At 34.8% G+C, this 24,000-nt stretch overlaps 1 protein-coding gene across 3 annotated transcripts in view; it reads left to right on the forward strand.

Annotated features, from left to right (window-relative positions):
* The window catches only part of LOC144452189 (synaptotagmin-15-like), an 82,035-nt gene that overhangs the window by 46,889 nt on the left and 11,146 nt on the right, over window positions 1-24,000 (forward strand). The window contains exons 1-3 of one of the 3 annotated variants that reach the window (XM_078143233.1): window positions 4,261-4,385; window positions 11,878-12,070; window positions 13,792-14,003. In XM_078143233.1, the coding sequence (XP_077999359.1) occupies window positions 4,337-4,385; window positions 11,878-12,070; window positions 13,792-14,003 (454 nt within the window). In that variant the 5' untranslated portion in view covers window positions 4,261-4,336. Of the gene's footprint in view, window positions 1-4,260; window positions 4,386-11,877; window positions 12,071-13,791; window positions 14,004-24,000 lie in introns of those variants that run through there. The other 2 variants (XM_078143234.1, XM_078143235.1) reach the window with 2 other exon arrangements.

A 24,000-nucleotide genomic window follows, 5' to 3' on the forward strand; every position in this document is an offset into this window, starting at 1 on the left:
CACACTGTGTCATGGCTTTAAAAGATAACATATCATTTCAATATTTCACAAGTATTCCATCTTTTTTATTGACACTTTGTTTGTAAAACACCTTTCTATGAAAGTGTATGGTAGTGAATATTGTACATTGTGATGATAACCTACGAAAAATCCACTGCAAATGTTCAAATGGCGTGTTCTAACATACAACTTAAATATGCCAGCAGACGTAGAATATAGCTTTTACAAACGATATTTTTTGTATACTATTTTAATAGGATTGCCAAATGTTGACAGAGATGTATGGTACATAACCCCAGTATTATTATGCCACCAGTATTATACACAGTTTAGATGTTTTATTCATCAAACAACTTTACCTTGTTTTCCTCCTTGTAAAAGGATGTGAAAAAATATATACTAAGTCCTTGTTTGCAGCCCAATAAATTGTCAAAAATTGAAATAATTTATTGTACGTACAATAACAAATAAAAAAATTCCAAGCGTTTTTAAGCATTTGGCAATTTATTGAGTTACAAACATGGACTTGGTATTAAGTTGTTTCACATTTGTTTTTCAAGTTGGAAAACATAGAAGAGTTGTTTTTATAAAAGGTCTAAAATAATTAAATACCCATTTGTCATCGCTATGGCCACTTTAACAGCCAATGTTTATAGTTAATCTGTAAGGAACAACATTCGTGCAACGCCACAACATACATACCACTCACTGGTTTAGAAGCCTAATGGGGCTGAACAACGTGACGTATCTTACACTAGTTTATAGTGTAAATTTGCAATAACTCTATTGCCTACTGAGTTGCATGTATATGCAGTGTACGAATACATACCCATGCATATGCGTAATTGTAAACTGAATGAATTACAGGACTGGGGTATGTTAGATTAGTTTAACATTTCCCGACATTTTTCCGATCATTCTCCGATGACATTTGGTAATTTTTCCAACATATAGCGGATTTATTTATCAATTGACTACCTTGGCCATATAATCTCAAAAGTGTCAATGGTAAGAATGTTGGTATGTAGGTATAGCTAAGTTGAAGGTTTGATTTGTCACGTTTTAAAAAACAAACAGGTTAAAGATTCGCACGCATCTAATCCTGATCGAAAACCAAACTCATGATTCGTGACAATTGGCGTAAATAAAATAACTTTGACAGATGTCAATTTGTGTATGTAAATGTTGGTAGGGGCAATGGTATTTCAGTATAAACCATACACAAACTAGGAGTGCAAAATCAGGTCGAAATTTCAGATGTTTCCAAAGCTCGCCAGAAAAAATCAGTAATTCAACCGATGACTTCAAAAAATCTATTTCAGTAGCATGGGAAAAGAAATGTCATTTGAGCATTTCACTTTTACGGTATCGTAAATTCTAGATTGTGGTGTAAACTATGATGAAATTCAATATCTGATCAATATGTTGTGTGCTCAGCTTGATGATATTAAAGCCTGGTGTGGGTATCAACTAAATTGTACTGCCATGTAACTTCCAGCATTCTAATTAATAAACCCTAAAAAAATTGAAGAAAACAACATTGCATATAGCAAGAAGTATCGGGGTTTCACTGGAATTATCAATTTAGTGCTAAAATCATGACTGACTGGCAAGAACCCGCTATTTCGTGATTTCACTCGGAGACTCCACACAAGTTGCAGCATGAGTCCTGAATGACCATGTTCAGCCCACTGTAAAATCAGCAAAATCATCATTACCTCAATTCCAAACAACACTTCAATTACAACAATTTATGAATAAATCGATCTTTCATGTGAAATTGAAAGAAACCAATCGAGCTTCTCTGAATACCAAACGTGAAAACTTTTCTTACACACACACATTATAGTGTAGGCCATAACATTACCAGTGATGTGGTGTATTGAAAGTACCAAAGCTTCAGTAAAATAGCTGACACCGAGTCTCAAGAAACTTTTTATGATACTTGATATTTCACGAAAATCCACACAAGCAAGATTTAAATCACTTTCTGTTCCTAAAATATTTCCTGCCAGTTCATAATGTGGATATCGTATTTCAAATTCTTGCAAAACAGTGTATATTTTCCTGCTTTAATATCATGCTAATTAAAATCGGGTTCTTTGATTGGTTGTTGCTAAGTTTATTTCCAAAACCTTTGTATTGTAGCCAATTCAGCCACGACATCTGCACTGGGGCGTCTGTTAAAGATGACAATCCCTACATGAAATAAAGACATGGTGTACAAGACCATTTCATGATTTGACATCATTAACATACAGATCCTTGCGATTTCAGCGAAATATCAAGTTGAATAATATATTTATAGTTCCACAATGAATATTCATGAGATGTGATTTGCACTAAAGGGAATAGGCACTTAGGAGTATTGAATATTCATTGTGCAACCATGAATATATTATTTCTGCTGACTCCCATGATGCAATGGTCCATAGCAAAGACACCCTATAAGGGCACAATATCACATTGATGTTTCTCTGAAATCGCAAGTAATTGTACGTGATGTCAAATCATGAACTAACTCTGAAGAACCCACAGTACCTTTATTTCCTGGATTGGCGTGCACCTATATGGTGCAGTGGTTTACGCCGATGACACCAACAATGATAACCATGTGCTTGTGTCCGATAGCACTTTATGATGTAGCTTTTATTTGCAATGAATAATATGTAGAATGTTTAGATTTTTGGCGATTTAGGAATATCGTAAGAAGGAAGGTTTTTAATATCATGATGTCATATAATGCTTTCTGGTGTAGTTTCAATTTCAGTGAGTATTTTGTATTTTCAATAATTTTTATTTTAACTCGTAATTCAAATTTCATAATTATGCATCGATACATACTTTGACAATAATAACATGTGCATGTTAAATTGATTCTTAATAATACACACTTCCAATTTCATATAATTTGGAATATACATTGAAGTATATACAAATAACAATGCTTACAGGTGTTATTCAGTTTACATGCGGTAATTGACAGTATCTATTAAATATTTGACCCTTATTGTTGGTGCAGGTGATGCAAATTATTATTATTAATAAGTAGATTACAGCCGACATAACCCTGTCAACGATATTGTTTTGAAAGACTCTGTCTAAACTATCGACAATTGTACTAAGCGGAGGGGGCTTGATATAAGTCACTCGTTGTTACATATCAGAATCTGTAAACACTTTAATAAGATAAGCAATTTAAGTGTAAATAAATTAGCTGATTTTGGCTTTTCCATCAAAGTCTAATCAAATTTTAATAACTAGTGATAAAATCAAACATATATCATAGATATTTTTATTTATTTATTTATTTATTTATTGGAACTTTAATCTTTATCTGGTTCATATTTAATCTTTATCTGGTACATGTTTTTGTCGAATAACAAGTAAATCTCTTCGGTTGATACATGGTTGATACATTGATATTAAGGTGGGTCCTGTTTGAATGTACTGTTATCATCATCATCTTCATCATCATCATCATCATCATCATCATCGTCATCATCATCATCATCATCATCATCATCATCATCTTCTTCTTCTTCATCATTGTCGTTGTCGTTGTCGTCAAGAGTTCGTTTTACGAGTTTATGTCGATGAATAGAGTACAGCTATTTATAATGTTTTGAGTCATTTTATTGTGGTCAAAGTACGATGTAATCAAAATACGATGGGTGCCCATTGAGCAGAACGGTCAATACTGTAAGCGCTCAGAAATATCAGATATATGTATCGTTTGCATTGACTGTAGCTACAGTAATCTTCCCGCTTTCGCTGAAAAGTGCTCCAGGAGAATGTCCCACGGTCTCCGCAAGGAGGCCCGGTGGTTTTACGACATTTGAATTTGTGGTGATCTTATTAAATACATGTGTGATATCTGGTTTATCAGTCATTTACTATTCGACAAGAAACACATATTAATGGAAGACAATGTGATAATAGTAAATTTGCGACCTATAATTGTGTTATGTGTCGATGGGCGGGCAATTATGTTTGAACTTCTTTAATACCTAGGCACATGTATTGTGTTTCATCATGTCGCTATTGACCCATTACGTTTTGTGTATAGCAACATCTGTACATTCACTCCTGTAAAGTGCCTTTTGTTGTAAATGGGTATGCTAGGGAGCTCATTGCTTCCTTAACATCGCAACAAACAGCACAGAGTGCTTTGTATTTTCAAGATTCTATTGAAGTCATCAATCGTGCGATGCTATCATCGACAGTGCTTCATCTGTGGACCATATCAACATTAGGGTGTATAACTGTTGTTCTGACAAATTTCCTATGTCGTTTCATTAATCATAAGAGATAGTCTACAAATGGGAGTGAGACTATGACGCTTCTTTCGGGTTCAGTGAGCGGGAAACAGCAAATAACAAAAGGTAGGTTGTAATCACAACTGTACATAGTAGGCTATGAGTGGATGGTGATAGGGTTACAACAAACTGTACATAGCAGGTTATGAGTGGATGGTGATGAGTTTACAAAATAAATGGACATTTTTCTTCTCACTTGTAGAATCCTTTATCTCTTGTATTCTATTCACTAATAGCATATATTGACATTATATTAAACCTTGTCTGATTAACATTATTATTCAAACTCATTCATAAAATACAGAATGTAATATTATAATGTTTATTATTATTATAGTTACATCTACTTAACCCTTTGCCAATAATACGTACTATGCCTTCTACAACAAAATACTTGTAGATTTTAATAATAACTTTATTAACATTGCCAAAATAACTTGTATGGTATGATTTAATTGTCCCATTCAATATGAATAACATAAATACTGACATTGAAAACAAATCATGTTGCTATCGGCAACACGTATGTCCAAGGGTAGATGAAATATTTATCATATTAACCGTACACAAGCATTGTGGTACACATATCTGGATTAAGGTGCTACTGTAGAATACTAGAATGTTACATCACTTTACACCCCTTTGTTTCACGAGTGCATTATATGGTATATATCGACATTGTGTATAACATTACACTTGTCTGATGTAATATCAAGATATTGCATTGGTCGAATATATATATATATATATATATATATATATATATATATATATATATATACATATATATATATATATATATATATATATATATATATATATATATATATGTGTGTATCTCTCTCTCTCTCTCTCTCTCTCTCTCTCTCTCTCTCTCTCTCTCTCTCTCTCTCTCTCTCTCTCCCTCCCTCTCTTAGTTTTACTCATTATGCCTCACACTTAGTTTTTTACTTTGAGTTTTTATTTGTCATTTCTGAACTTTTTTGTTCTTGTGTGTTTTGCACTCATAACTGATTTGCAAAGTTTAATACAAACCACGGAACAATAAAAAGGTTAAAAACAAATAATGAAAGCTCCAATATAAAACGAGTGCTCTAATTATTCCACCTAGTTTCAATCCGTTCAACTGTAATCCAAAAGTATATTTCAATGTTTACACCATGCGTACACCAGAGCTACAAAGGATATTTGCTGATTCGAGGTCGAAAACATAACTTCACCAAGGTTAGAGTCAAACATGAATTATCTTGTTAATCATACGATGGCTGCGTATCCAACAGTCATATCATAATTATAATATTAAATAATATACATTAATACATGGCTTTATGACCAAATGTGACCAAATGTGACCAAATATGACCAAATGTGACCAAAATAAAAGTCAGATTGCTTAAGTTCACAAATCAGTGAAATAAACATGTGAGAAAGTTGATCAATAAAACAATTGCAAGTCCTAAAGTCGTAAAAGTCTAATGAAATACAAAGTACAATGATTTAAGATACACTTCAGTTTCGAGGAATAATGAAAGACAGGTACACAAAAAGTAAATGACACGAACTAAACAAGGATACATAAACAATACAGACAAACAAATACGTAAGCACAACACAACACAACACAACACAACACGACACGACACGACACAACACAACACAACACAACACAACAGCACAGCACAACACAACACAACACAACACAACAGCACAACACAACACAACAACACAGCACAGCACAGCACAGCACAGCACAACACAACACAACACAACACAACACAACACAGCACAGCACAGCACAACACAACACAACACAACACAACACAACACAACATAACATAAACAAACAAAACGTCAATACACTAAAATACATTTTACACAACCAGTGTAATGCTATATACACAACAGGACTGTTTTCTCTTCGTTTTGTCCTACACTCAATGTACACTTGAAAGTGACTTTTCCATTAGAACATCATGTAGGATACTTGTGATGATTCAGTGATGGAACTAGGTGGTGAAGTCTGTGATTGTCCTTTGCTATCAACAATGCAAACATCTCAGTTTACAAACATTGCTACGCCTATTCTCAAGCGTGTCAATGTTTACTAACTTAAGAGCCTGGCTGTATGAATGAATGAAATGGGTAGATTATACCGAGTGTCCTCTTTTGTACACTCTCCAATGTCGACCGCAGTTTGTTTGAGAGCCGTCCTTGCCAAATAATATAAAATGATGTCCTAACTTTTCCTTTGTATTGATAACTGAAGAAGTAAATCAAGAGAAGGTTACACCAGACAGAATGTGTGAACGGTACATATTTTAAAACAAGTAGCATGGACATGCATTACAAATACTCTGATTGGGATTATGGGTATATGTGGTGTCTGGTTCTTCTTTATCCAAGTTTACTAATCTACCTGGACACCATCCCTCAAGTCAGCAAATCCTGGTCTGTTTACCCATTGTTTTGTTAATGAAGTGACATAGAATGTCCATTAGTAAAAACCCTGGCTACCAATCAGAGTGGGTCGATAGGGATAACTCAGTGGTCAGTGAAATCACAGTCTTTTGAGATGCAGAGGCAATTTCGGTCCTTGTGGACGAAATTTGTAATTTTTTAGAAATTTAAGTTATACAAGTTTAGAGGTTATTAGGATTCGATATTCCTGACCAGTCTGTTCCCGAAATCGTGGAGAAGCAATACTAGATTTACTATCTCTACAAATGATATTCATAATACATGTAAAGGACAAGTGAACGTAAGCTAACCACATGTTTTCATCAAAGACAAAAAACGGAATGGAAAAACTGATGGAAATATATGTTCCTTAAGTGCCACGTGTTTAAAATGAATCGGGCAATCACTGGTCTGTTGCTCGCAGTGACTTTTTTTTTGGTTTGGTCACTAATTCACAGGTGTGGTTCATATCTATTCAGAATCATAATATCTTTGCAATACTTTCAGTAGAGTGAGGGTTCACCTCTTGAGTGGGTTTTTCAGCTACTTTTAACTTTAAATTGCCGTGAAAATGCATCTTTTAATAACAATTTTTAAACTACAGACGGGCTGCAGTGTAAATATTACACCATCGGAGCTCTCACAATAGTCATTCTTACCTGGGAGACATAATTCATCACTACAAAAGTTTAGAGTGTAAACATCGTGTATAGCCTCACAGTCCTGTCGGTTTTACAGATGAATTGTTTTCCCACTCACTTCATGATGATAACATGTATCATGCCGAGTCACAATAACATGCCAAACACCATATTCTCTGATATGTTTATCACGTGACCTTGTTTGGGTTTTGTTGACATGGGAAAGTACTCAAACAGATCTATAGTGAATTTAAGGTTATGGAGCAACATAGTATCAGATACACATTTGATGAAATTCGCTGTGTGTTTGCGTCGATATCTCATAGTATACGTTGTCTCCAATGCTGTCAATACATGTTAGGGAGATATTAATCTCATAAGGATAGCAAGCTTATTTGACAATCTACGGCAATCCCTTTCATTGACTTTTACCCCGATGATGTGGTGCTATCTCAAAACGTTATTCATTGAGCTTTGAGAAATATCTCCTTAACTTTATGTATCCGTGTTCCTTCTTCTGAAATACTAGGCCTACATTATTTGTACAGATCAATGAACAAATCATGTCTAACAGATTCAGTGAACAAATCATGTCTAGTCACCGATATCGCTACTATACATTGCTGCGATCACATGACAAGAAATCGGAATGCACACACAGATGTATATCCGGAGATGTGTGTACACGTTCTGTAACTGGGGTTGTAAATTTTGTCAGATTTCATAACTGTAAAAGTCTATATGTATACACAGACACGTGGCTGGACTGTTGACACAGGTATGTATACTGGTGTGTAAATTCTGAAGTATCTCACAAACGGGTTTTAAGTGTATCTACAAAATGGCATTAAGATAATACCAAAACTGCGATACACCTGTGTACACATCCATGTATAATTATGTACACATAGGTACTTTAGCATTTAGAAAATACAGGCTCTGTGAAATGGTTGTGTGCGCATCAATGAATTAGCAGTATAGCCACAGTAATGTATACAGTAACGTAGCAATATCTCTGTTAAACCCCCGTTGCCGTCTTTGCTGACACTGACATGAACTACGAACATATTATAGGGTCTGCATATGATATGTTCCCGGGGCAAAATTTATTTGATTTGTACTCGTCCCTCGGCATCGACAGACTTTTCATGACGTCACATTGACGCAATGAGCTAGCAGTGGAGCATTCGGAAAAACATATTCATTTGAAAACAACAGTTTTGTTTGCTCGTCGAGGAGATCGAATTTGCACACCTGTTTGTGGATCGTGATGGCAAATACTCGTTTGATTTCAAGAAGGACCTAACACTCTAGTTTGACATTTATCTTCAACAAATTACGTGTGTGAATGCGTCTATTTGTCATTTGCAAGGTCAGTGTGTAAGATGTACATTCATCAGAAGCAAACTGTGAAATTTATGTTGCTACTAATAGCCATGTTCATCCAATTTCATCAATAGTTTGTAGGCGCTCAGATTCTTTATTTCATTTGACCCGCAAGTGAAATTCCTCATTTGATTTTCGAACCAATTTTCAGTTACTTATTTTCACAAATGTCGTCGAAATGAGTAACCAGCGATCGCAATATACATATTTCGTGAAAAGGAATAGAGAGAGTAGCATTGCTGTACAACTTGTCACTTTATTGTGTGTTTAATAGATCAACATTTGAATAATTTATCATCCAACAATAGCAAAATCTACTTCTAATTCTGGATTTGGTTTCTCTTTTGATTGAATGTTCAACGTTCACTATATCTAGGCATGTACTGTTTTCATTTCATCTGATTAGCATTTAGTTGGCTGTGAACAAATTATTAATTCTTTATGCAGACCACTTATCATCGTTATTTTCAACTATTACGTCAGCAATGCAGATTACGCTACCTGAGAATGAATGAAAACAATGAGTTTTATTCTATATTATAGGCCACCGGCCTTTACTTAGAAAACAACAAGTATACAGCGGCTTACATTATTCTTAATTAAAAGTGAAATAAATGAAGCAATTATAATTATATATATATATATATATATATATATATATATATATATATATATATATATATATATATATATATATATATATATATATATATTATATATATATATATATATATAATTATATATATATATAATTTTTTTTAAATACATACATACATACATACATACATACATACATACATACATACATACATACATACATACATATGAGAATATGTTTGTCATCAAATGGTATGGAATATACTTCCTTGGTAGTTCCCACCTCTCATAAGTGTGTAATCATCACCTCCATAGCAAAAAATAAAAAGACGTTCAATAAATTCAGTTTTGGCCAAGGCATAAGAAAAGAGCAACGTCACCTCACTGACAAAGATAGTTGCAATAAATCCATAGCAAGTGACAAACTAACATACCTGGAACCGGTTATCACGACACACATGTTCCCCAATAATGCATCTCAATGCCTTCAAATTGACACTAATGTCTAGCTGCTAGCTTTAGATAACACGTCACACAGAATTAAGGAGTGTCCATTTCCCTACTGACAGTAAATTGAACATTTTCATAGACACGAGCGATGGGCTTGCTGCTCATTTCGCCTTCAAGATGGCTCCCTTATGTTGCATGTTTATGGAGTAAATCTTGACAAGATAGTCCAATAAATCATGATATCTCAACTCTTTTCGATGAATACATGTGCGTTGAAATTATCCACATTTTTGAAGGAAAATAAGATGTGTTAATACGGTCTTAATTTTCAACTTATACAGTCATTTGTAATACTATGAGTATTATACGGTTTCAAGTTTTGACATGTATATGACAGCATTACATTCCCATTTTCCAGATTGTTTCCAGTTAAAATTACCAATTATTCATTCCTTATATATTATATGGTGGTGTCTGATTGGGATTCTAGTATTGTGACTTCCAGCTAGTGAGCCGGAGTACGGACATAACTTCTCTTTGCATTAGTGAAATTATATCACAGAGTCATCGATACTTCGGACTTGTATATCTTTCCATATTCCCGCGCCAAATTGTCCAGCGTTACCTTTATTCTAGACTAAAATGAAACTCTTTTCTTGTAAAATTGACGTGTCTCTAAAAGACAATATGCACAGAAACATGTACAATGTTGACACTGCGTTCTTTTGTCTCGCGTTCCAAGATGCTAATTTATGTACAAAATATTATCAACTCAGGACGCTCATTCATTATTTAAGTTTGTTGTTGTTGTTGTTGTTGTTGTTGTTGTTGTTGTTGTTGTTGTTGTTGTTGTTGGGAGTTTTAGTACGACATCTAGAATAAAGGTAGTACTAGGTAAAGACACCACACGTCAACGTTTCAGCAAGTGCACTCTGAATTACACAATATATAATTTAAGAACTCAGTCTGGCTCTTCATATGAATGATGGTTAACATTTAATAAATCTCATCAGTTGTTGACATTACTACATGAATCCAGGTATGTTTACTTGGGGGTGGTGTAAGGTGGGTTTCTCTGAAACGGTGTCTGAGCAACTTCATCGCATTGTATTTAAAACGGACAAACAAACAAACATACCTACATCGCAGTGTTTTAAAAAAGCATAATACATACATGTCATGTCATGTCATGTCATGTCATGTGTGTAAACAATGAATACATCATTTCGTAAATATGTTGACTTGTTAGGAATAACGAGGCGTGTGTCTGTTCAGATTCTTTAATGAATGTGTTTTTAAAATGATAATGACAATCAGTGTCGACTTGTCGACTTGATAATCACAGAGTGGTTCGTTCGACAATGCTGGGGAAATAGACACTCGAGGGGAGACTTCATCCGTGGCTTCAAGGCAATTTGAATTTGAATTCCCTTATATATTACTTTGAATATGCATCTCCAGTATGGTTTTCATGTGAACTTATACCCTGGTATGTCGGGGTACAATTAGAGAGTAAATCAACATGTGCTTTCTTTAAGCACTCGACAAAATGATTCCAAAATCATCCCGGTAGATAGTTGACGTACTTGGATAATTGCAAATGAAAGACCCCCCTCCACCCATCAATCATACACTCCTTATTGTACACATACATACTATGGCTGCAAATAATATGCACTCATATGTACATACTTTTATGTTGTGATATTTACTGTATAGAGTGTTTACCTCTAGGACAACGATATCAATGACAAGGTTCAAAAGGTAGAAAAGCAAAACAATCCTATAAAATGTATTTAAATGGTGTCAAAATTAATCGGAGCTACCTTTTTGAAGAGCAACACTGAATTATCATGATAAACGTCGGGGAAATTATTGTTAGTGTAATAATGATATATGTTTTTTGTATTTTTCAACATTCTTTATAACAATGAACTTGTTGTTTGTTACTTTCCTTCAACAGCTTTAGCAGAGTCGGTTTTGAATTCTAAAGTAGTTAATTATTTGTGACTTTTAATTTGTTTCAGTTCCTATAGCCGGTATAGCCGCTGCCGTCATTTGTGGACTGCTACTCTTGCTGGTCATTGCTTTCCTACTCTATAAAGTATATCGAAGAAAATGTAGCAGTCAGTCCAAATACGAGAGAATTGGCAAGGACTCTAAATTATCACCACCTATGCTAAAAATTGAAGGCAAAGGAATGACACCACCCACGCTAGAGTAAGTGTAATTCTAAAAATCATCCGAATTATATCAATATTTGTCTGATTGAAAGGGCTAAGGTGTCACGTCAAACATTAAACCTTAAAGCCAACACTACGAGCTCCTCTCTTCCATGTCACATCCCATCATGTACGCCCATCAAATTATATAACACTTTCATTGTTAAATGCGACATAACCTGCAACAATCTAGTCTTGAGGCTGGTTTAATACCGAAGGTTAATCACACAGTTAAAGTCAGAGAATAGGGTGAGGCTACTGTCATACAATTTCGCAATATGCTAATTCAAACTGATTTATATGCAAATCTGCAAACTGATGACCAACAACACCTAAAAGAGGTGTCGAATCAAAATTCTTGTTTATCCTATATCAACTTGTAATTCATAAAATCTAGATCTAGCTATACACAACCCAAGTTGTTGTCTTTGAACATAAATATGGAGTATATACCCTAGCCTTTCTCCATCACGACAACTCGTGTTTACGTCATTGTTTTTGAAGTGCTTGAAATATAAGTGACAAGTCTTTGTGTAAGACACAATTCTCTCATCTAATTTACTCTATATCTGAATGATAACGTGGTTTAAAAAGTGTTAGTGATATAGAGGAAATGGGTGGATTTCAATAATTCACCCTAACAGTCAAGTCAGGTCAGGGTCTTCAAAGAAAGCTTTACCTGATAATATGAGGTAGACATATTATTCTCTATGTATTACAGATTTTGAGTTATGCCGTAAATATTTTTAACTACAAATATGGCCGCCAATCGGTCAAATTTGCATATGTCGCAAAACAAAGTTACTTGCATATGTCCTATATGACATGTTACCTTTGTGCTAGGTTTAAAAGAATTCAAATATTGCATGTCTGAAAGATGGCGTATTATGGATGCATGGAGGGACAGCTCCGGACGCATGTACGGATGGACAATTATCCATGATTCAGATGAAAACAATGTTACGTAATCACGCGAGATTTCGCGGTCACGCGAGACTTAATTATTTTATTTGTAAACACCAGAACTAGAAATACATAAATAAATAAATATAAGTGGTTTATTTACCCAAATGTATAAATGATTACAAAACCTTGTTAACAAAAAAAGAGAGAGAAGGGTAAATGAGGAGTCAACAAATAGCTTACAGCTAGTCTAGCCTGACCACCGACATTGTACATGTGAATGACAACAATAAAAGGGTTCAGCCATTAATACATAACTGGAATAAAATGTACAAGTGAACCAGACTGTAAATACAAGTACATATTAAGAGTTTGTGAAGCTTGTAAATATGTAGAATGTTTAGCCGTATAAATAAGGGAGCCGAATGGTATATGTGAGATTTGAACAGCATCGTGCAAACAATCATTTTTTGAACAGCTAGAATGCAATTCAGATCTGTTGGGTAAGTACTGCCCCAAACCTCTAGGCCATAAGAAATACGGGGAAGTATAAAGGCATTGTACAAAAGTATTGAAATACTTAGTGGTAAAATGTGTTTCAGTCTATACAGAACTCCACATTTCTTCCTTATCAGTTTATTTATTCTGTCAATATGGTCAGACCAGGTGAGGTGTTTATCTAATGAAATTCAAATAAAAGAGACAACGTCCACCTCTTTGATCAATCAATCAATCAATCAATCAATCAAATCATAATTACGACTTCGCCAGTCTAAGGAGATGACAACTCTGAGAACTATTTAATGTTTTTTCTAGCCCTGAGTATTTTCATTCCAGTATTAAACCAGTGCAATTTACTGTACCACCAACGACTCCTACTCGGGAAATACAGGACTTTCGAATGTCAACCCTAGCCAGTCAAGAAAGGACAACTGATACTGTTGGTATAATAAGCAATGGTGCTGGCAGTGATTCCGAGTCTAACTCACCAGTTCCTTCACGTCGCTCCTCTGTCACTGAGATTCCAGGTATGTATAGAAATACTTGACTTGGATGTTTCTATCCATTGCTCCTATGTCCCACACACACATACATACATACATACATACATACATACATACATAGATACATACATACATACATACATACATACATACATACATACACACACACAGACAGACATACATACATACATACATACATACGTACGTACGTACGTACGTACGTACGTACATACATACGTACGTACGTACGTACGTACGTACGTACGTACGTACGTACATACATACATACATACATACATACATACATACATACATACATACATACATACATACATACATACATACATACATACATACATACATGTAAGGAGCTATATTGTATATGTTAAATGTGAGACCACGGTTCATTATAACCCAGAATTGAACATTTACTTACACATCAAATAGACAAACTATGATAACAGTGTGAGATACACAAAAATAATGGCGACTGCCATTTTATATTTGTCACATTTTCAACGTTCTGACGTAATTAGCATTTGCTTATACAACTATTATGCATTTTGTTTGAACTTATTTGTGTCTTTATCTTTCGTAGTGTCCGACTTTTTGTCTTTCCTCTTGTGTGTGTTTGTCTCTCTTGTGTGTCCTGATGTCCGTCTATTGAGATTTGGACATTTTCGTAGCTGTGTGCTCCTCACTAATTCATAAAGTCTAAACTTTACTTGTTCATTTTTTTCCTCTAAAGAAACCATACAAGGTAATATACTACACTTAAAATATTGACAATATATAATTCTCTATTTTTCAGTAACATTATAATTAAGTACAAACAATATCACTAATTATGTTTCCACTGTTTAGAGCAATAACATCCACTTATTTCACATTCTGTAATAATGTTTGATGACGGGTTTCTTCTTGTACACGCTATAAAGAAAAAAACATCTACCCTAAGGCGTTTCCAACCAATGCGTGCACAGTATTACTACTGCACCATTTTACCTCACCTGACCTCCATTCCCTAGTTTATCATACACGCGTATATGGCATGCCGTTATGACAACCTTTCAGTACTTATTAGTTATTGTAATATCATTGCATACAAATCGTAAATTCGAAAATCACAATGTAGACCATGTTTATATATGTGTATGTAACGACTATGCATATCACCAACATATACTACACACGTACAGACCTGATCACGTGGATCTTGACCCTTAAGCGAAAATCTATATTTCATTTGTCCATTCTTGGAATGATAAGGACATTTGAAACATTTAGAGAATTCATGAGACGTCAAAAGAAAACCCCCGATTTCTTTGTTCACGACCACTGTCCAACAAAACCAAAAGTGCTAATTTATACATTAAGCATTAGCTTTCTCTTATCTGTATTCAATATGTCGACATAACTATTGGCGTATTTGGCGACGATATGGAACGAACGGAATAAATATTAGAATGCACTATAATCTAGCACGGATTCAAGAATAGATGGCTTACAATGCCTGGGGTAAAATGGGGAAATTGTGGAAGAATAATGATTTGTACGGAGCATAGCAAGGTAGATGTGTCGCCTGGAACACTCAAATGTACAAAGTAACAAGCTGCCCTCAAGGGTCAAGTAAAGAAACGAAAATAGTATGAAGGCGATAAAATATAGATTAGATGTACAGCTTACACGTTGCTAAGAGATCGTCCTTAACCCTCTTCAGTGCACAGCTCCTTTGCACCTGTGGTTGTTGAAGTGTTGAAAATAGGCAAACCGTTTTGCACTTCGTCGTGTTATACTTACAAGAGTAAAAGGTTTAGACACGTAAGAATGCCAACCTTATCGTACCATGATTTGGCATCCATATAAAGCAAGGAAATCGCCATATTTCCCGGAGCATGGCAATCATTATCGACCCACTTAATCAATTAAATGTGTATTAACCCGATTACAGGGCAGAGATTGGGCCAGTATATGTGGTACTACATAATGACAAAAAGGTATACAACCATTTATTTCAATTAACTGACATTCAGCTGTAATCGGAATTACTACACGCATTTCCCCTAGTCCCCTAGTTCATTTAAATCCCGTCACAAACCTATTCTAGCTGAAATACGGATTGTACATAAATAGTTACCATGATTCATGACTTCAGTCAAGGCTTACACCTGCTGAACGATCAGAATTGAATGTAGAACTCTGTGATTGTCTACCAAGCCAATTACAGGTGAATTCCAACCAAACATATTATATCTTTCAATCATCCAACTATATGACTCTAATCAATGGAGATCTGATTTTGTTTAAATATAATCAATTGTATTAAAGTTCTGTTATTAAAGTTCTGTAACTTCGAAATTGAGCTAGAGGTATGTTCAGCCATGGAGGCATAAACATGAAGAACAACTGACCTAATACTTTTGAATTTTATTTTTGTATTAGAGCGAGTTAATCTGTTTATATCCGTTGCGTGAAGTACCTTTGATCGTAGCTTGAATACCCATGACAGCCGGCAAAATTGGCTACTAGGGCGTGGTTTTTGTCGCGATATCGATATGTGATGGTATAACAATTACCAAATATGGTATGGTATGGTATGGTATGGTATGGTATCTGATGATATCATGAACATATTTAGTTATATCAACAAATTACTTGGTGATATCATGGAATAATCTGATGATATCATCAAATAGAGAGAGTTTGTTGATATCATGACATATTTGATGATCTCATCAAATACAAAGTAAAAAAGTGAAACGATTTGCCATACGGTCTTGTCACTGCTACACATCGTCATCCACAATTCTAGTTCTCATCTTATAAAACAAAAACCATTTTAGTTTTAAAAAATGGATCTGTTTTGAACCCCTTAATATTTCTAAAATAAAATAAAAAATGTCAAATCGAGAAATCGTCAACAAAAGAAGTGGTTTTTTCGTCATTACAGTCTGGTTTTGTATTCATAGCACTACATGCTACTACATATCAATTTGAAATTGAATGTGCTGTCTGAAACATGTTAAATTTTTGGCCAATTTAGTTAGAAGGGGCGTGGGGGTCTGAGGCCTAAGTAAAAGAATTAAGTTTTTTATCCTGCATTGAACTATTGATCTAGCCCCTTATTTAAACAATAATGTCTGCTGTAGTGAGCATATCAAAACGGTGATTTGTAAATGTCAGAAGGGAATGTACTTCCCATGCGAATGCAAGTCGAATACCATTGGAGTAAAAGACAAACTCACACATATGTGTTTTAGGTGTATGATAGAGTCTATCATCTGTCATTGTAAGTCTTGTTTGGGAAGAAATGATGCAGTTGTCAAAGTTTGCCTGATAAGTAGGGTAATCAAAGTCTGAGACAAAACAAAATCTAATTTCTTACCTACTGTTTAAGTTCTGTACACAAAATCAATTACCAAGAAGGCTACAACTATTTCTCTGATAGCACTTTACCATGTTTACAGTGAGTTTATTAGAAGAAGGTCCGGTAGCACTTCGGTGTCATACGAATAGATATAAAAACACTTTTACCCTGTCTGCAATCAGGCCGGGCATTTTTAACCGACTGGGGGACGGTGCTTTTGGTAGGGGGTCATTTTGGGAAACCCCACTTAAAGTGGGTGTCACCTTGGAAAATGACAAAATAAATGTCATTTTGGTGCCATGAATCAACAACTAATTCGTCAAAATTTCTCCCCATCTGCGTTTTCCACTTATGTATGTGCCATGTGCACTATTTCTCAAATAAGATATTCAAGATCTAGTATTGGGGTGTATAATATTTAAGAATGGCTGGTTGGGTATTAGGTTACGGTTAAGATTAGCTTTCATTTTCATTAAATTCACCACTGGGTATATAGACGGACGTTTTAACCGGTGATATGTGTTTTAATCAATTTGTCATTCTCAAGAAATAAAACTAGTTCTGAATGGAATTGTACATTTATGGTAATGGCTACGTCTGAATGTATTAACGGAAGCCATAAAATCATTGAAAATGTTGTACAATTGGTATTAATACACTGCACAGAGAGTTGTATTTGATTCACATGTACAAACAAAACAATAATTGTACCAAAAGTAATGTGTTCAGTGTTCTCTTAATAAAATAGCAATATTCAATTGTATTCATATGGTGTTATAGTAATACCCCATAGTAAGGCCTACAGAATGATGTTAAAATATACAGGTGTAGGGGGGGGGGTCATTTGGGAACATATGGTCTTTACTGGGGGGTCACTTTGGCTTTGGTCATCGGAGCTGGGGGTCACTTTAAGAAAACCCATGTTCAACTCCAAAACACCCCTCACCCGGTCGGTTAAAAATGTGCGGCCCCTAATCAGTCTGGCACTAGATCAACATGTTCACTGTTTAGTTGTTATGTTGATTTTTATTCCTCTTAGTGTTATGTGATAGATGTATGATAGAGATATGTGATAGATGTATGTGTATGTCACGCCATGGTTTTCGTGTTTGTATTTTACTGTATGTGATGTAGATGCCGATATGCATTTCAAATGTTACTTTGGACTAATAAAGATTATTGTTATTTATTTGTGGGTTTTTTAATTCTTATTTGGGTAAAATATTTGTACAAAAAAGAGAATGTCGCAGTTTGTGTTAATATCATTAATTACACAAACATATCGAACAGGAGACTTATTCAACAGGAACAGATATAGAAGTATCAGTACTAGGTACTACACTGTTCGAATATCAAATACGTCCATTGTTCTTTCCTTTTGGTAAGGAATGGTGTCCTGGAGAGTGCAAAGCATAGATCTTTAATATTTCATTTGGTTGATAACGATTCTCTTGACACTCGTTTGGCATTCCGTCAACACCTCAAGTATTGTGAGAATTATTATGGGATATATACACGACTTTGTTGAGTTTACATGACATAACCTAACATGAATCTGTTTGCGCATCGTGCTTAAAATACTGCTACTAATACTAATTAAAGCAAGTTCATCTAATCCTATGAACTATACACCTATTGGCTGTCAATTATCCTTCTCCTTGCGTACCAAGTACTAACAATATGCTCTGGCGTACATGTGTGACCTGCACATCAACTTGGTCAACTAACTAGACTGTAGACTGCTTCGACAAGGTTATTCATGAACGGTGGCCTGCTCATAGAATGTGTATGCCTATACAAGTGATCAATGTTATCCAACATGTCTCTATTACATATGTATAGACGAGTGGACTATATAGGGTCCCTACAGACACATATACCTATAGACAAGTGACCAATGTTATCCAACATGTCTCTAGTATATATATATGTATAGACGAGTAGACTATATAGAGGCCCTACAGACACATATACCTATAGACAAGTGCAACTTGACTGTGAGTGGTACGTCTTACTACATTTATTATGTCGTCAAAACACAAAGATAGAACAGAAACGGAAGTGGAAATTAAAAATGCAACAAGAAGGATGCTTTTTCAATGACAATGTCCAGCAAATCAGATGACGATACATCTACAAGATATGTTACTCTAAAACTGTATATTCAATCAAACTTACCATATTTCAATGATGAGATATGTTGCATATTCACAAACATAATTTAAGTACATCACCAGAACCTATCATAGTTATGTAGATGGACATTACTGAGCTGCCTCAGTAGGCCCAATCCACCATACCCATTTATCGCTTATGTCTAATCACGTGACCATTGCTATTTATTGCAAAATTTGAATATGAATACCAAATTTGTTACAAAGAGATACAGTTACCATTGTCTCACCCCGTAGTTTGGTTAGTTAACTTTCATATGCTTCGATATTCAAAATCTCGGCGTATAACTTTGTTGTTTGATATTTGAAGTTTTACTTTGTGCCTTTTGGTAGATTTATCAGTTAGTTGTTATAGATTAACTATGCATTATTAGCAAAATATTGTCAGTTGAAAACATATATACTGTAGAGTGGAATTTTCATTCGTATATCTATTTATAGCATTTCTTTCACATTATTGGACATACACAATTAATTACGGATAACGTGGAATTTACATATATAACAATTTTATTAAGCAGTTTTATTTGAACACATACAATAACAGCAAAATGTTTCTGGCCAAGACGTTTCGTCCAGGCTTCGCTGAACTGCCTCAGTAGGCCTAATCCACCATAATAATTATCGCTTATGTCCAATCACGTAACCAAAAATGAACAGTTGCAATTTATTGTTTGCTGTTTATTCCATTGTCTCCGTGTGACTTGAGGTTTTTTATCCAGAAGCTTTAGCGTGTTAGTCTATATGATTTGTTCTTCCATATCTTTTCCAAGTCCTACTATTTTGAAGTATGATGTATTGGGCCTACTAAGGCAGCTCAACGAAGTCTGGCTGAAACGTCTTGGCCAGAAACACTTGTATTGTATATAACACATGAAGATTTAAAAATTGTACAAGTTATTTGCTAAAGTGATATTAATAGTACTAGACAGTTTCTATTGAGATTATATTTCGTTAGTTTTGAGGCTCTTTGACTTGATGCGAAGACTGTTACATTGTGGTCCGACGCGAGTTGTCAAAAATTGTCTCGAATGTACAATAAAGCAGCCGAAAATGCTACTTTCTATGGCAGGGGTCTTCCTTGAAATGACAATACTTATTGTGAAATAAGACTGAACAGCAAATGTCACCAAATATTTAAAATTTAAAATTCTATGCCAAATGTTAAATGATCATATATTGTTTTTAAAAATGTCATCTGAACTAGTTTTTCTGTGTTTCATAGACAAACCAATGCACAGCTTTTAACATTTCCTTCCTTCGCCGTCTGTCAACTTAGAAATAGAGTAGAAAACATTACATATGATACCGGTACATACAATCACACCCTTGAATGAATATGTAATATGTATCAATATACATCGTGTGTCTATTTGTCTGTGGCTGTGTCTGTGTCTGTGTCTGTGTATGTGTATGTGTATGTGTCTGTGTCTCTGTTTGTGGATGTTTTGACTATATACGAGTCTCACTTGGTCCTTTGTTCTCCCACGATTTCAGATTTCTTTTCTTCACACACAACACAACACAACACAACACAACACAACACTACACTACACTACACTACACTGCACTGCACTACACTACACTACACTACTCTACACAACACAACGCAACACAACACAACACAACACAACAAGCAATTAAATCTTACACATACGGTGTTTATGAGAAATTCTTTCGGAAAATTGAACCATTTGAATATTAAATATCGAATTCACAACAACATATTCATTAATATATAAAGATGACCCAAATATTGTTAATACTCTTGTGGTTTTGCCGTCACGTCCAGCATCCAACATTATTGTAACAATAACTGTATTCATTACATAGTTTGTATATGAAAATGTCTTTGTAGTCCTAAACTACCTGAACTGTGACGTAGATCGAAAATTCCAAAACTCTGTCAGATATTTACAGAGGTTGTTTACATACAACATATGTAACACACTTGTAAAATACTGTGTGTATCAATTATACTATTAAAGCGAAACAACATATTATAGGATACATGTATATCATGGACGAAGAATCTGACTTAACTGAGTGAAGGGGAATGTATAATGGGGGTGTTTGCTAGAGATGTGAAGAAAGTCAACAGTCCACGAACGAAATATATGTGGCAATGGCAATGAATCCCAAATATTAAATAGGTGATAATTAGCAATGTTTTAATTTGGATGAACCATTCAGATTTACTTTTTACAAAAATATTGAAAATTCGACGTGGTGATTTAATTTCAAGTAAAGATTAGAATATTTAAACACATACAATGGTTAATGATTTTTCCTGGTTTGAAAACATCTTTTCGTATTACTTAGAGAACTTAGACATAAGGTTGGAAAGCAAATTCAATATGACATTGGCAAACTAGTGTCACATTGAAGAAGAACAAGTGTTTCCATAATAATCAATGTCATTTAATTTGGTTCAGAAGCCTGGCTAGTAATAGCATGAAACATTGTGTAACGATTTCTCGGTATCTTGCTTGATATTGTGCTATTTTTTGCGACTCTACATATATCTATTGAACACTCCTTACTATATTTTACCCTATACTGAGTATATATATATGACTCCTAAGAGCATATTTCCTTAAATGGTCATGACTATTCAGTGTGCATCCAATGAATATTCATATCTGCTAAGACCCATGATGCAGTGGTGTTCCACTGAAAGAACAATAGTGGTGAAAAAGAGTTTCAACTTACTAGTGTTACTTGGCAATCGGGCGAAGATGATGTGATGTAAAATCATGAAATGACTCTCCAGAACCCACACTTTGAAGAACTACCTTTATTTCCTGGAGTGGTATTCCCCTTTAAATCATCCTTGGGCTATCTGAGCAAAGGGTTAACGCCAGCTTTGCGAAATTCAGCATAATTTCAGCAATGATCTTGACACGTGATTGAAGTGTTTTCAGACAAATGAACAGCTGGTCACCAAAAGCATATACATAGCCACCTATATTATTCCTAAAATCTTCGTAGAACCAAACATATTCATTTTTAATTATTTTAAGTATTGGTTACCATGACTACAATAAAAGCTTAGATTTGTTATGACAAGCCAATCTCAATTTTTTTTAATCAAAAGTACATATCCAGCTATTTTTTAGCATTTCCCTATTCAGATTCCTAGGTTGTAAAAGAATATTGGCAATTTTATTGAAATGTAGCAAAATTTCACTTTAACATTAATTTTAGGCCAAGAATTTGACCCTTGATGGAAATGAGCTTGTGACAATTGAATAGCCAGTCACTTTAAAATATTCATATAGACACTTAAATTGCTGTAATAACTTTCATGGAACCAGATATATTCATTTTCAAAATTCTTTTTTAAGCATCTCCCAAAATGATACCTTGGTTACTATGACTACGGATAGTAATTGTAGCTCAGTTACCACTTAGCAAGGCCACTTCAGGTTTTCACAAAATAAAGATTCTTAGCTTTCAGATAATGTACGGTGGAATTGCCGCCCCCCCCCCCCCCCCCCCATAGTAAAACAGTACCAACAATCACTCTGGCTCATGGACTATATAATAAGACAACTCATTAAATGATCATCAACGGTTTATTATCTTATCTTCTCTGAACAAAATTGGAACTCATTTCAGGTATAGTTGTCTGCGAAGATTCCTTCCGTCTGATTTGTCGAGGAGGCTCTTATCTGTCGATTGCATTTCCTTACTACGTAGACATGTTATATCAAGGAAGTGAGCTTCAAGTCTTCATCATCACCTGACGCCATGGGTCTTATTCATACAATATTCGTGTGTCTTCCTGAAACGAGATAGTTAATTTAGATAGATCTGGCAGACTTAGCAAGGGACAACACATAAGAAGATTTTAGACGTGTTATGCACCAGTAAAGAAAAATATATATGTACCACATATCCGGCCTGGTGATGTTGAACTGATCGGTGTATTTCCTTTAGGGTGGTCTACAAATTATCATGCCATGCTTGTTCTTGATTGGTCATCTTACTCTTGGATGACATTTGTTGGTCCATGAATCAAATATATATTTCGTTTGTACACTGAACTGCATGCTTTAATATTTATATAGCTTTATGATGTTAATTCGTATACCACATACAGTATAGAATTCTCTAGTGTTAAGTTAATGCCTTTCACCCTGTTAACATTTGCTAAGGGAGCCTTCAGTAATTACAGGTAGGGAGCTAAAAAGGGAATTAGTTGGTTCAGATTTTACCATTTTACGAGGAGGGACGTATTTTAAAAAATGGGGAATTGTGACATTGGGAAGGTGACAGTTTACTTTGACGCGTATTATCTAAGTTTGCATTATTTTATGATTTACATATCCCACCACTGCAACCACTGTACAGTAACCATGGTAATAAAAAAGCATATCAGTTACATCGCCGCTGATAACCATGCTTCGTATAGTGATGGTAACCTTCAAGTCTGCCACTTTAGGTGATCCAAAAACGGGGAATTATTTAATGCGGT

The sequence above is a fragment of the Glandiceps talaboti genome, chromosome 22 (assembly GCF_964340395.1).
Source record: "Glandiceps talaboti chromosome 22, keGlaTala1.1, whole genome shotgun sequence".
NCBI lineage: Eukaryota > Metazoa > Hemichordata > Enteropneusta > Spengelidae > Glandiceps > Glandiceps talaboti.